This window comes from Pogona vitticeps, chromosome 1, assembly GCF_051106095.1.
Source record: "Pogona vitticeps strain Pit_001003342236 chromosome 1, PviZW2.1, whole genome shotgun sequence".
NCBI classification, from domain to species: Eukaryota; Metazoa; Chordata; class Lepidosauria; order Squamata; family Agamidae; genus Pogona; species Pogona vitticeps.
This window is the reverse complement of record NC_135783.1, coordinates 248679823-248694012: the sequence shown is the minus strand read 5'-3', so window position 1 is coordinate 248694012 and position 14190 is coordinate 248679823. Positions and strand designations below refer to the sequence as shown.

Genomic DNA, 14190 nt, shown 5'->3' with positions numbered 1-14190 from the left:
GATCCCAAACAGGCTCGGCGCAAGGACACAGCCCTGTTTCACTCTGCTTTGGTGGTCAAAGGGATCTGATGTTGAGCCATCAAAAACTACAGTGACCTTTATTCCCTCATGAAAGGACCTGATGATGTTAAGGAGTCAAGGTGGACATCCAACCTTGGGAAAGATTTTAAAAAGGCCGTCCCTGCTAACCAAATCAAAGGCCTTTGTGAGATCTATGAAGTCCACAAAGAGTGGCTGTTGTTGTTCCCTACATTTCTCCTGCAACTGTCGGAGGGAGAATACCGTATCAATAGTGGATCTATTAGCCCGAAATCCACACTGTGATTCTGGATAGACTCTGTCTGCAAGGACCTGGAGTCTTTTCAGCACAACATGGGCAAGCAGCTTCCCTACAACGCTGAGAAGAGAGATGCCACAGTAGTTATTGCAGTTGTCCCTGTCTCCTTTGTTCTTATACAATGTGATGATGTTTGCATCCTTCATGTCCTGTGGTACTCCACCTTCCCTCCAGCAAAGACAAAAGATTTCCTACAGCTCAGTGGTGATGATGTCTTTACAGCAGCAGTCCCCAACCATTTTGGGACCGCGGACCGGCTGAGCCTCTTGGGCGCATGCATGTCAGCATGAGTGCTTGCCCACACCTTCGTGCATGTGCAGGAGCGCCTGCACACACGCCCACCCCTTTGCACGTGTGCATGCGTGAAGGGGTAGGGGAGTGCTCATGCCGGCGCTGGCACGCACGTGTGCAAAGCAGGTGTTGGGAGGGGAGTGCATGCGGGGGGGGGGCTATCTCCAAGGCCCGGTCCGGCTCAGGCAATGGACTGGCACTGGGCCGCGGCTCTGCAGTTGATGACCTCTGTTTTACTGCACTTCAGCAGGGATGTTATCCTTCCCAGGTGCCTTGCTGGAGGCGAGGGAATCCAAAGCTGCCTTTATTTCTGCTAAAGTTGGTTCGCTGTCTAACTCTTCCAAGACAGGCAGGCACTTGATGTTATTTAATGCCTCTTTGGTTAATGCCTCTTTGCAGTGGTTAGTACTTAACAAAAGTGGTGCAAGGAAGGACAACTGGTGAGCTGGCATCAGGGTCACAGGTCCCCAAAGCTCATTGATGCACACGAACAGCAAAGGCTAGCCATCTGGTCCGATCACATAGAACAGCTAATGTCTCAAGTTGCTGAAAAACCCAATGCTGGCTGTGAGAGAAAGGTGTCAGAACACACAGTGCATCGCAGTTTGCTGTGTATAGGGTTCCATAGTCGCAGACCAGTCAGTGTGCCCATGATGACCTTTGTCCACCACTGAAAGTGCCTAAAATGGGGACCTGAGCATCACAACTGGACCATGGAGCAATAGAAAAAGACTGCAAACCACATTCACTCCTTCATGGAAATGGTGTTTCCTGGTGGCAGTGGCTTCTTTCAGCAGGATAATGCACCCTTCCACACTGCAAAAATTGCTCAGGAATGGTTTGTGGAATGCAACAAAAAGTTAAAGCTGTTGCCTTGGGCTCCAAATTCGCCACAGTTCAATCCACTCTATGGGATGTACTAGGACACCAAATCCCATGGAGGCCCTACCTCACAACTTCCAGGACTTACAGGAACTACTGCTAAAGTCTTGGTGCCAGATACCACAGGACATGCCCCTTGACACATCAGAGCGGTTTGGGCAGCAGAAGGGGACCCACACAATATTAGGCAGATGTCTTTAATGTTGTGGCTGATCAGTGCATGCCAGCTGGCCTGAGGTACCGAAACCCATTCTCCAAGCCCCTTATCATGTTCCTGCAGTCTAATACCACTAGAACACCTCACCCAATGTCATTTCTGAACAACAATACCCCCCCACACAGATGGACAGACAGACAAACAAATACATACACAGTCTTCAGAAAGAATGGAAATGCAAAAGCAACTTCCAAGGCAGCATGGGAGGCAGACACTTATCAGAAGAGAAATTTAAATTCTGAATGCATGGAAAGCAGTTCCCCATCCTTCTGTAGAATGGCACTTGAACTTTGCTTGTTTTTCAGTGCCAACCTCCATTTCAACTCAATTTTAATTTTAAAACTTCTTGAGGAAGTCTCAAATATGTTCAAAGAAAACAGAAGAAAAGGCATTATTTCCTTTCTTAATGCCTGCAACCAGATGTTCAGATTGCAATCTAAGACAGACAATATAATGCTGTTATAACACTGGCCAAGGTTTCACTTATTTTAAAGTATACAGTCAGCTTAGCTGATTATGATGTCATTAATTTGAAAAAGGGGTTGTTTTATCACGTTTTTAATGAAAAATGTATAATTCTGCTTAGTTTTAAGAAATTACAACTGTATGTATTTACAGTATTTTATATTGTTCTGGTCTTGCTGGTCCTTGACCGTAATAAAGCTATCCTTATACTTATTCTTTTTTAATGCCTGGATCCTAACACCCAGAAAAGGTATAATAACTTCCTGTGCATGAAACATATCGCATGAAAGAAGTGATTAAACAAGAATGGTCAGCAAGAAATTAACCTGCAACAGTGTTCCAAGTCTAACTACTGGTTTGATGTATTTTCTTTATGAAAAATCTTTCCAATTAAATTCAATCAATCAAATCTAATTCTGTGAAAAGTATGTTTCAGAACAAGATGTCAACCATAACAAACATGCACTTAGGAAGAAGACAAACGTTTTAATGTGTAATGAATGGAAGGTACCAAAAACATTATTGGGCAGAAATGCCCATATCTTCTGGCAATATGCAACTGAGATGTTCAAAGAAACAACTGCGGTGTTGGCTGAAAGACAGAGAAGATTCCCTAGACATATGAATAGAAGAGAGGTTTTGAAGTATTTCATATCTACATAATGTACCATCATGTGGTAGAAGGAGAGGGAGAATATTTGAGATTGGCTGTTGAAAACCCCAGGCACATATGCAAAGCAAGGGGAGAAGAACACAAGTATTCTGGCAAGTGGGTTTGGGATAGGTCGGTGGTTCCCAATCTTGGGTCCCCATATGTTCTTTAGCTACAACTCCCAGAAATCCTGGCCAGCACAGCTAGAGGTGAAGGCTTCTGGGAATTTAGTTCAAGAACATCTGGGGACTCAAGGCTGGGAACCACCGGGTAACATTGTGTGCATATTTGAACATGTATTGGATTGCTATAGATGACGTTATCGGGGCAGACATTGGAAGTGAATTACCGTATTTTTCGCACCATAAGACGCACTTTTTTTCCACAAAACAGGGGGGTGGAAAGTCTGTGCGTCTTATGGAGCGAAGAAAACAGATTATATTTTCCTGTTTTCTTCTCCTAAAAATTGGTGCGTCTTATGGAAAGGTGCGTCTTATGGAGCGAAAAATACGGTATAACGTGTTACGTCTGCCTTTCTCAAAGATAGCAAAGTGAATATACATTGCAAAGTTCCGTATTTTTCCGTGTATAAAATGACACTTTTTCCTAAAATAACTAAAGGAAATATTGAGGGTCATTTTATACACGGAAGTAACAGAGGAGGGATCAAAGCACTTTGATCCCTGCTTTTCCCCTCCATGTTTTGCAAAGAAAGCACTTTAATTCCTGCTTTTCCCATCCACATTCTGCAAAGAAAGCACTTTGATCCCTGCTTTCCCCCTCCATGTTTTGCAAAGAAAGCACTTTAATTCCTGCTTTTCCCATCCACATTCTGCAAAGAAAGCACTTTGATCCCTGCTTTTCCCCTCCATGTTTTGCAAAGAAAGCACTTTAATTCCTGCTTTTCCCATCCACATTCTGCAAAGAAAGCACTTTGATCCCTGCTTTCCCCCTCCATGTTTTGCAAAGAAAATGCAAAACATGGAGGGGAAAAACATTTGCAAGGAATCGCTTTCCCCCTCCACTTTCTTGCAAAGAAAGAAATTTTGGGTTTGAAAAGTGGGGTGTGTGTGTGTGTCTTATACATGGGGATATCTTATACATGGAAAAATATGATAATATACTGAAATTTATACCTCTATCTCAATAAGAGTACAGTGGAGTCTTGACTAGAGAACTTAATCCGTATTGGAAGGCGGTTCTCAAGTCAAAAAGTCTGTAGGTCAAGTCTCCATTGACCTACAGTGCATTGAAAACCGATTAATCCCGTAACAGGCTGTTTTTGTTCCATTTTGGTTTTTTTCTGGTCTGTAAGTCAAATCTCAGTCTGCAAGTCAAACCTAAATTTTGTGGCCAGAGAAGTCTGTAAGTCAAGCCATCTGTAAGTCAAGCCATCTGTAAGCCAAGGGTCCACTGTAAAGCATACACACAAATCAGAATGTGTTAAGTGACGTGATGTAAAAGTTACTATTGCACTCAACAAGGTGATAAAGTAGCAAAAATCCAAATATTTTTTAAAAATTCAAAAATTCACAGAGGTTTTCATACAGAGCAAATTTATATTGGTTTCATGGGAGCTGTGGCATACAGCTCTGCTCTCACCTGTCCATCACAGCTGGGCAGGGGAACCTCAGCCAATGAGAGGACGGAGGGTGGTGGAGAAGTGGGAGGAACTGGGTTATATAAGGTGTGTGATGTGTGAGATGAGAGGAGATTGAGTTTGGAAGATGAGTGATTAGAGAGATTGATAGAGAGTGAGAAAGAGCGAGAAAGAGCCTGTCAGTGAGGGAAAAGTCTGTGTGAGCTAGTGTCTTATAAACAGTGATTGACTAATTGATTTTATACCTGTGATTTACTCCTTTTATTTTGTGTAATCAATAAACACTTTATTTTGTTTGAAAGAAATACTTGTCCTTGTGAATGTTAAAGGATAGGTTGGTGGCAGCAGTTTTTGGTGAGAAGTAGTGACCACTCTTAGAAGCCTGGATGGGCAGAGGCTTGAGAGTGGCCTGCTACAGGAGCATTTGGTAAAAATAAGAACTTTTACAGATGTGGGAAATGCAAATAAGTGAAGCAATGACTACAGTTATATACCACACACCCCTCTCTATTTAACAGCTTTCAAAGGATATATATCCAGATTAGAAAGTATCCGTAATGTCACCAGTTAAAATGCCCTTGCATAATAGGATTTTCAAGACAACAATAATGTTGGAATAACTTTTTTTTTTACCTTACATTCTGAAGGAGCTTGGTGGTCAGATTTTGGAGGAACACCTGAAGCATTAAGTTCTAGTGTCTGAATCTATTTAACAATGTACTGAAGGGAGAATAGTTCGAGTGTGTGACAGATGGCTGTATCAAGGTCAACTATTTAAGAAGTCTCCTAGTCACCGCTTCTTACCCAATCTGACGTATAGTACATATTGCATGGAATCTCGGGGTTCTGTGTACAGGATGCTGCCACGCATGCTGAGCCAGATGATTGCAACTTCTGCTATCATGCAGCTGAGCAGAATTCCCAGATAGCCTCTGCCGTGGTCCACCAGGTTGAGAGAGCAGGTCTCATTGGGATTGTACGCCAGTCCAAAGAGCACCACAGAAAGGATTATAAACCTGCCATATAGAAGCCACATACAATAAACCTTCAGATAGTATATTAACAACTAAACAGACTTCAAAGAAAGGAGACAGTTTCTTGTGTCTTGGTAGCACTGGGAAGCAAAGTGTCTACATTCTCATGGATGTTTACATTACACACTGTGTGAATAAAGAGCCATTCATGGAATCAGAATTACAAGTGTATTACGAGATGGAATGTTCACCATCAAAGCCTACTACATACTAAGCCAGTTGACCTCCAAGGTACTATTGTATTGCTCTTTCAATATTTTTTCTCAAAACGCTTGTTTTGTTACCACTGATGAAGTTTGGCTGACCTTCCAGTTAACCACAAATGTTATATCACACATGACTACGGGTTTCTGAGATTACAGGTAAATAACATATTTAGCTAACGGCACAGCTGTGTTTCATAAATGTTATCCATTTATTTGTGGTATACATTTAGATACTGCTCTGATCATAAAATGCTGATGGTTAGCTAGCAAAGTTATTTTCCACCCACACACAGACTTCTGGATGGCATCCCAGAACACACTCTGTGTTCCTCTGCAACAACAGAAAAATCAGAAGCTGCAGTCCTTTTCAACAGTTCCATCTACAGTACTTTGCCATTGTCCTCAGGAGGTCTAGAAATGGAAAGAAAAGTAAAAACCTGCATGTACTCCCAGAATCCACCAGAGGGCGGAAAATATAGTAGGCACAAACTTTTCAGTTATGATACACCCATGCCAACTTGGTACTTGCCATGCTTGCCAACACAATAATATACAAATGACAGATGAGAACATGCCTACATTATGAAAGGCAATTATAAAATTGTAAAATTTATCAACCACGAATTTCCAAGCTGCCTTAATTGTGCTTGCCCACTCAGAAGATGTCCAGCAACTCACATTCTAAATACATGCAGTATACATGCAGTAGACACACGCATACTACTGAAGTTCTCTGTGAACAACTAAATTCTAAAAATGCAGTTTCAGACCCGGCAACACCATAAAAAGGCATTTGTGCTACTTCTTTTTACTACTGTTTAGAAATTGTTAAAGTTTGTAGAAGCCCACCTCTTAAGAGCATTGGGACTGCCAGGAACGCATCAACACTGTGGTACTTGCACTGACTCCTTTCATCCTGTTAAATCCCAATGCATACCCATCTCTTCTCCTGTGTCATGTATCTTTAATGTTTATTTAACATTCCTAACACATAACCGCCCTCCCAAGGCTGATCTATTTCCAGGCCGAATTCAAGGTGTTGATTCTAAACTATAAAGCCTTAACTGGCTAGGCACCAAGCTATCTCAAGGACCACTTCTCCCTTTATGAGCCTGCTTGAGTATTAAGGTCATCATAAGAAACCTTTCTTTCTATCCCATCACTTTCACAGGTGCATTTGGTGGGCACACAGAAGAGGGCCTTCTCTATTGCTGCTCCCAGACTTTGGAACTCCCCACCCCACAGGAGGCTAGGTTGGTCCCATCTTTGCTGTCCTTCCAGGCTAAGGATGGACATGCTAAGACTTTCTCTTCAGGTAAGCTTTCCCTGAATGACTGGCTGCTTGAGTGGGGTTTTTAAATGCATTGTTGTACCTTACTGCTTTGAATGTGTTTTGGTGTTGCTTTTGTATGTATGTATGTATGTATGTATGTATGTATGTATGTATGTATGTATGTATGTATGTATGTATGTATGTATGTATGTATGTATGTATGTATGTATGTATGTGTGCGTGCGTGCGTGCGTGCGTATGTATATGTATATGCATATGTGTGTATGTATATGTATATGTGTGTATATATATGTATATATGTATATGTGTGTATGTATATGTATATGTGTGTATATATATATGTATATATGTATATGTGTGTATGTATATGTATATGTGTGTATATATATGTATATATGTATATGTATATATATATGTGTGTGTATATATATATGCATATGTATATGTATGTGTGTGTGTATCTCTCTCTCTCTCTCTCTCTCTCTCTATATATATATATATATATATATATATATAGAGAGAGAGAGAGAGAGAGAGAGAGAGAGAGAGAGAGAGAGAGAGAGAGAGTGAGTACAGTATTTTTGCATACTCATTGTTGTTGGTTTTAATATTGTCTTTTAATGATGTAGGCTACCTTGGGTCCTTTTAAGGAGAAAGGTGGGTTAAAAACATTATACAAAAACATTTGAGCCCTTAACAGAGGCTTTCAATCTGCCTCTAAAGCCAATTCAATCTGCTATTCTATATTTATGAAAAATAGTTTCTGGTCCTGGATATTTGAAAGCCCATCTCCTTCCATGTGTGTTCATACATAATTTTGTTCTTCACTGAGGCTCTATAACATGTCTAAGCTACTGGATAGGTTGAGTCGGAACAGGACTTTTTGTGTGGTAGCTATTCTGTGTGAAATCCTTCCCTGGCAGGTTAGGATGGGTCTCCTGTTTTGGCCTTGAAATGGAACTATCCTGTGCTGACAAGGTTCTGCTATCAAGGCTACACTTTGATTTCAGAAGGTCACTCTGTTTCATTGTAATGTCATATACTTTATCAGTTCTGTTTTAGTTTGAATTTGTTGCGTTTTATTTTGTTTACAGTTTTATTGTAAACTGAACTGAGCATTCATTCATCAAACAGAGGGGCCATTCAGAAATAGATTTAATAAATAATATGAATAGAATGCAATACAAAACTCAAGGATTTTGAACTATACTTTTTAGAGGGGCATTATATTACCAATATCTGGAAATGTAAGGAGCAAAACAAAGCACAAACAACTCATTGCCCAAGCTTTTGTCTGGGAGACACTGCAGGTTTTTTCCTCAGCTACAAATTTCCACTTACCAGGTGGTATGAAGGAGGAAAAGAAAGATGGCTGGCAAGACAAGGTCATCACTGCCTACAGACCAGCGACGACGGAACACCACAATCCCGGGCATGGCTAGTGGGTCTGAGGAGGATCACCAGGCACAACACTCACCTTCTGTAATGGAAGCACATTAGCAGCAATGAAGCAAGTTGTTTCCAGACATCACATACAGAGGACTGGGCCCTGTAGCTACTTCATCTGTTCTTCCCTGATAACAAAATAGTTGTACTGACACCTCACACAACTTCCCCACACATTTTTCATATGTATACCTCACTATCTACAGCGACAGTGACTGGCCTATCGCCCGATAAACTGAATTCCGACCCAGAGCTTCCCTTTTAAATTGAACTCTCCATCCACTATTCATACTGACTTTCTGTGTCTTTCCCAATTCCACTCATATGACAAGTTGAAAACTTTATTATTTATAGGATATTGAGCTGGCATGCCAGAGGAGGAGAGAATGAAGACTCCCATTTTTGCTAGATATTAATTTTTCCTTATTGTATGAGAAAATTGACCTTGGACTTTTGTGGAGCTCTGCCAGTAGCTGACAGCAGTCTTTGAGGGTTGTTTACATCTAAGATCTGAGTTATCTTGCTTTGTTTAAACTCAACTAAATCCTACACCATCTGTGGATCTGCAGCTGATTGAGAACTTTCAACTGAGGAATTGCTGATTACATTTGGTAAGGCCTTTTGGGGGTTGCTGACTGTTGCCATCCTCAGTGGATATTTATATTTTACATTTTATATGAAATGGAAATCCTCGATCTTACCTTATCTCCACCAGTGCTAAGGCAGGTCCAGTGTAACACCCCAATATCAATTACACCTGTCTTGGACTTGGGAGCCGGTAGGAAAGGTGGAGGTAATCGGCTCCCTAAAACATTGCAGGCCTGGGAATGTGACCATAGTGATTCCAAGCCTTCTATTCCCCCTTAGGAACTTTAGCACATATCGTGCTAAATATTGTGATAAAATCTACCTTGCGGCTCCAAGGAAACTGAAGTAAGTCAAGATAACTGACTTTGTTAGTTCTCCGAAACCCTTAGTAAACAACACAGAGAATTCTGTTTCTTCTCATATTGACTTATCTGACAGCCTTTTGATAAATGGCCAGATACTGGAAAGTAGCCAGTCAATAGGTAGCCTGCTAAATAGCAGAGCAAATGTAGATTTTGGCACGTTAAGACTGTCAGTTTTTGCATTGGATCTGGTTTTGGGTCCCAATGGTCTGATGTTGCCAAATGAGTCTGGAATCCTTAGAGAACAGGAGCCAAATGTCAATATGCTGGAAATTAAAAACACTATATCAGTAACAGGGGAGCATGATTCTTCTCGATCTTGTAAGCTAGTCTCCTTGGGCTGTAATAAAGCAACTCCAACAAAGGAACCAAGTAGCTGTAGAATGCAGGTATATTTAAAAATCATAAATTAGAGATATATTAAATGCATTAAATCAATCTGTGACCACTATAGCAGGTCACTTGATGGAAAATAAGATGCATCTTGTGAAGAATTCAGTAGACCTGTTAAGCCAGAGTCAGGCTGAATATCCATGGTGTGTATCTGATAAGATGAACTATTATAATTTGTCTCCAAAAACTATTGATAGAATTGACAAGCTTTCACTAGAACAGTTACTTCCATGTGTAGGATCTCAGACAGATGTGCAGAGAAATCTTATTGCCGCTGCACCACCTACAGCAGATTCTCTAAACCCTTTGTCTGCAACAGACTTTTCAAGTGCAAAGCGTCATCCTCCAGGAAAGGATCACTCAAAGATCAGTGGAAAGGCATCTGCCCTACCCTCCGTGAAGGCCAAGCCCAAACATGCAAACATAAAGGAAGCTTGGAAACAAACATCCAAAAGAAGAAGAAGTATGAATTTTAAACCCTTATTTAAACTACTAGAATCGGCAGAGTGTATTGCAAAGGGAAGGATTCTGACGTCACTATTCAGCATGTCGAAAGACACGATAATGACTCACACAGAGAGAAACTTAACCCCAGGAGACCTCTTATAGACAGTGGCATTAAGCAGTTCAAGGACACCACAACTCTGGATCTAATCCAGTCCTCTAAGCAGAGGGTTAAATCCTCTGACTGGGGTCCTCAACAGCTACAGACACAATTTTACCCACCAACCAATCCAGTGTGAATCCTGATTTGGCTGTAGGCTACCCTACAGGGGTCCCTAACCAGTCCATGGCCCAGTACTGGTCCATGGCCTTGACAGGACTGGGCTGTGGAGACAGAACAGACATGCATGGCCCCCCACATGCACACACGGATGCCCCACGGACGCACGGACACACACATACTCTGCCCATGCACACACAAATGCCGCCTGCCTTACCCACCCCACTGAAGTGGTCTGCGGTTTGAAAAAGGTTGAGGACCACTGGCCTACCCAATGCCAGTCATTAAAAGAAGTAGGGGCATGGATCCAAGATTTAATAACAGGAGTAGTAAACAGAACAATGAGACTTTAGGGCGAGCTAACAGCTATGGGCGCTCTAAACAGACCTTTGGCCAGGAAATTGATTATTACTGCATAGCTTGACATGGAAACGGGAACAATCCCCTGTGAGTGAAGGAACCATTGGGCCTTGTGTGTGGAGGTGTCGGAGAGAAACCTTGTGGCGCCGAGTATTATTATGTCCAAGTTTTGCAAGTTTTTGTAGAATCTGTGCTGCACAAGTCTAAATATATCAGTGCTTCCAACAAGAGAGATATTTGGGAGGACTCTTAAAGACAAGCACTAGAGTGATCATGATGACTGTTGAGTAATATATAGTTATCCCACCGCTGCAACAGTTTAGAAACTGTTCTTCATAGTTTTGTTTCCAAAATGCATTATTCCCAAATATTCACAATGATCCCTTGTGACACCCGTACCCCGGGTCGTGAGGTGATGATGGGAGTGCCATCTCGCCCTAAAGCCTCCATGGGCACTCAGACAGCTCCCAAGCCGTTCCCACCCCGGATGTTACACCAGTCCGTGGACACCGTGGACTTGGAATGGGGACTGAAAGGGTTAAATAGAGCTACCCAGACTCCACTGGTTTGGGCGGGAAGAGGAGCTAAGGAGCCGGAGGAGGGAGCTGTGGGGGAGGTCAGACACAGACGAGAGGGGGAAGAAGGTGGATGGGAATGGGTGTCCATCCAAGACCCCTGGTCAGGCAAGTGGGAACAGGTGTGCCTCACCAGGCAAGAAGCGGAGGAAAGAAGGAGGAATGAGGCTAGGGTCCGACCCTCTTATTGGGGAGAAAGAGAGACCCGAGAGTGGCGCTGAAAGTTAGTGGAAGAGAGGAAAAGAATAGAGCGAGAGAAAGAGGAGAAGACCAGATGGCATCTGGAGGAGCTGAGGAGACTGGGGTACTGCCCGGACCCTGGGAGCACCCCGGGTCAGACAACCCCATACCCTGGGGATACGCAGGGCTCGAGGAGACGATCCCGTTATTGACGACCGAACGAGAGGACTTTGAACCCAAAGAACCCTCACGGGTTCAGGCTGGTCCATGGGCGTCAAAGTCAAGTAACCCGTTTGACGAAGATTGGGTGCCCCTGTATGATCCGTTACTTCAGCAGGAGAAGTTCATTCCCAAGTTGATTGACATTTCTATCCCTTTACCTCAGTTAAATAAAGAAGACAAATTGTTTTGTTCAAATGCGTCTACAGCTTTATTTGGGACGGGGGAGGTGAAGAATAGTGGACCCTCACATCCCTATGTATTTGCATAGTTACACATACACTGGTGCAGCCTTTTCACAAGGAAAGAGGAATAAAAATTCCCAGTGTTGTGCAGTATAGTAGTAGGTTGCCAAAGTACTTGCAGTTCAGGATTATAGTACTGTCAACACTGTACCAAATGGCAATGGACTAGAAGCACTAGTATTTTAGGAAGAATAGAGCTTTTCCCTAAAAATTCCCACTATGTTTATCAATGATTAAGTTTCTGAAGTAACTAGAAATATGTTCTTTTAAAGGCAATGATTAGATAAGATTCTGCAGAAATTACTAGAATATTTTTATTCACAATTGAACGGTTTATTTTTTTTCCAGCTAAGCAAAACTCACATGCAGTAAGATGATGCACTTCACATACTGTAATAAAGTAAGGAAGGCCATGCCACAATAAATTTGGTAATCTTCAATATGCTCTTATATGTCTTATCATTATCCTTGCAGGAGACTAATACACAATGGCTGGAGTCCAGCTTGAAAAATTATGCCAGGGTTATTCATTGGCTTAAACTTCAGCAGCAAATTGCCACTAGAAACTTGCATAGGCCATTTGCTGTTGTCAACGACTGACATGTGACAGCATATGTCTGTGCTATCTCCTTAACTACTAGAATTTATAGTTGAAATGTATACTAATGTACTTATATCAGCAGGCATAAGTAACAGGATTCTGGCCTCCATGTCTGGAAATTATCCCCATGACCCTGTTAAAAGTATGCTAACCATGGTAACCATGGTACCTGTCTCTGGCAAGCTGAAGGAAGGTGAGAGAGGAGAACATGTGAAAGATTTGAATTTGAGTACAGTATGGAGAAGTTCTTTCTGCTTTTCAATGGAAAATGTATGCTAAAAGGAACCACAGAAAACTATGTGGAAACAAAATTGAACTTGATTTTAAAAAATCAAATAAAAAGAAAGGATAAAAATAAATCGAAACAGAAGGCTATCAGTGACTGATTATTATAGCTACAGTGGGGTCTTGACTTGAGAACTTAATCCATATTGGAAGGCGGTTCTCAAGTCAAAAAGTCTGTAAGTCAAGTCTCCATTGACCTACAGTGCATTGAAAACCGATTAATCCCGTAACAGGCCGTTTTTGTTCCATTTTGGTTTTTTTCTGGTCTGTAAGTCAAATCTCAGTCTGCAAGTCAAACCTAAATTTTGCGGCCAGAGAAGTCTGTAACTCAAAAAGTCTGTAAGTCAAGCCGTCTGTAAGTCAAGGGTCCACTGTATAGTCAACAGGGCTTGAGATTACGTATTAGCATTGCTCCCATATTCTGTGACCCCTCACAGTTGTCATAGGATTAGGAGTCACTATGAGGCAGAGCTTTCAAGCACATAAATGTTGAGTGTTTGGCTGAAGATAGCTAAGAATATGTGTGAGAGAGCACTAATTCACTCATATCCTACAAATAGACTTTCCACATGCATTGGCTGGTTACAGTGGAAAGCAAGTGCCAGACTACACTGATCAGCCACACCATTAAAGCCATCTGCCTGTAGGGCCCCCTTGTGCTGCCTAAACAACTCTGATGTGTCAAGGCATTGACTCCACAAGAACTCTGGACGCATCCTGTAGTGTCTGGCACCTGGACGTTGTGAGACTGGGCCTCCATGGATTGGATTTGGTGCTCCAGCACATCCCATTGGTGCTCCATCAGATTGAGATCAGGAGAATTGGGAGGCTAAGGCAACACATCTTATACTCTTTGTTATGTTCCTCAAACCATTCCTGAGTAATTTTTGCAGTGTGGAAGGGTGCATTATCCTGCTGAAAGAAGCCACTGCCACCAGGAAACACCATTTCCATGAAGGAGTGAATGTGGTTTGCAACAACATCTAGGTAGGTGGCATGTGTCAAAGTAACATCCACCTGAATGTCAGAACCCAAGTTTTCCAAGCAGAACATTGCCCAGAATACCGCTGCCCCTGCCAGCCAGCCTTCTTCCCAGAGTGCATCCTGCAGCCATATCTTCTCCAGGTAAACAATGCACACACACACACGGCCATCCACCTGATCTATTTCTCCATGGTCCAGTTCTGATGCTCACCACTGAAGCACTGTGTGTTCTGACACCTTTCTCCCATGG

At 42.2% G+C, this 14190-nt stretch overlaps 1 protein-coding gene across 6 annotated transcripts in view; it reads right to left on the bottom strand.

Annotated features, from left to right (window-relative positions):
* The window catches only part of DAGLA (diacylglycerol lipase alpha), a 166040-nt gene that overhangs the window by 57314 nt on the left and 94536 nt on the right, over positions 1-14190 (bottom strand). For all 6 annotated transcript variants that reach the window (XR_012082376.2, XM_072985529.2, XM_072985528.2 and 3 more), the window contains 2 exons: positions 8320-8458; positions 5249-5460 (listed from right to left, as the gene is read on the bottom strand). Coding sequence is in view for 5 of the 6 variants with exons in the window: in XM_072985529.2 (XP_072841630.1) it covers positions 5249-5460; positions 8320-8414 (307 nt within the window). In the remaining variant the exon portion in view is untranslated. The remainder of the gene's footprint in view (positions 1-5248; positions 5461-8319; positions 8459-14190) is intronic.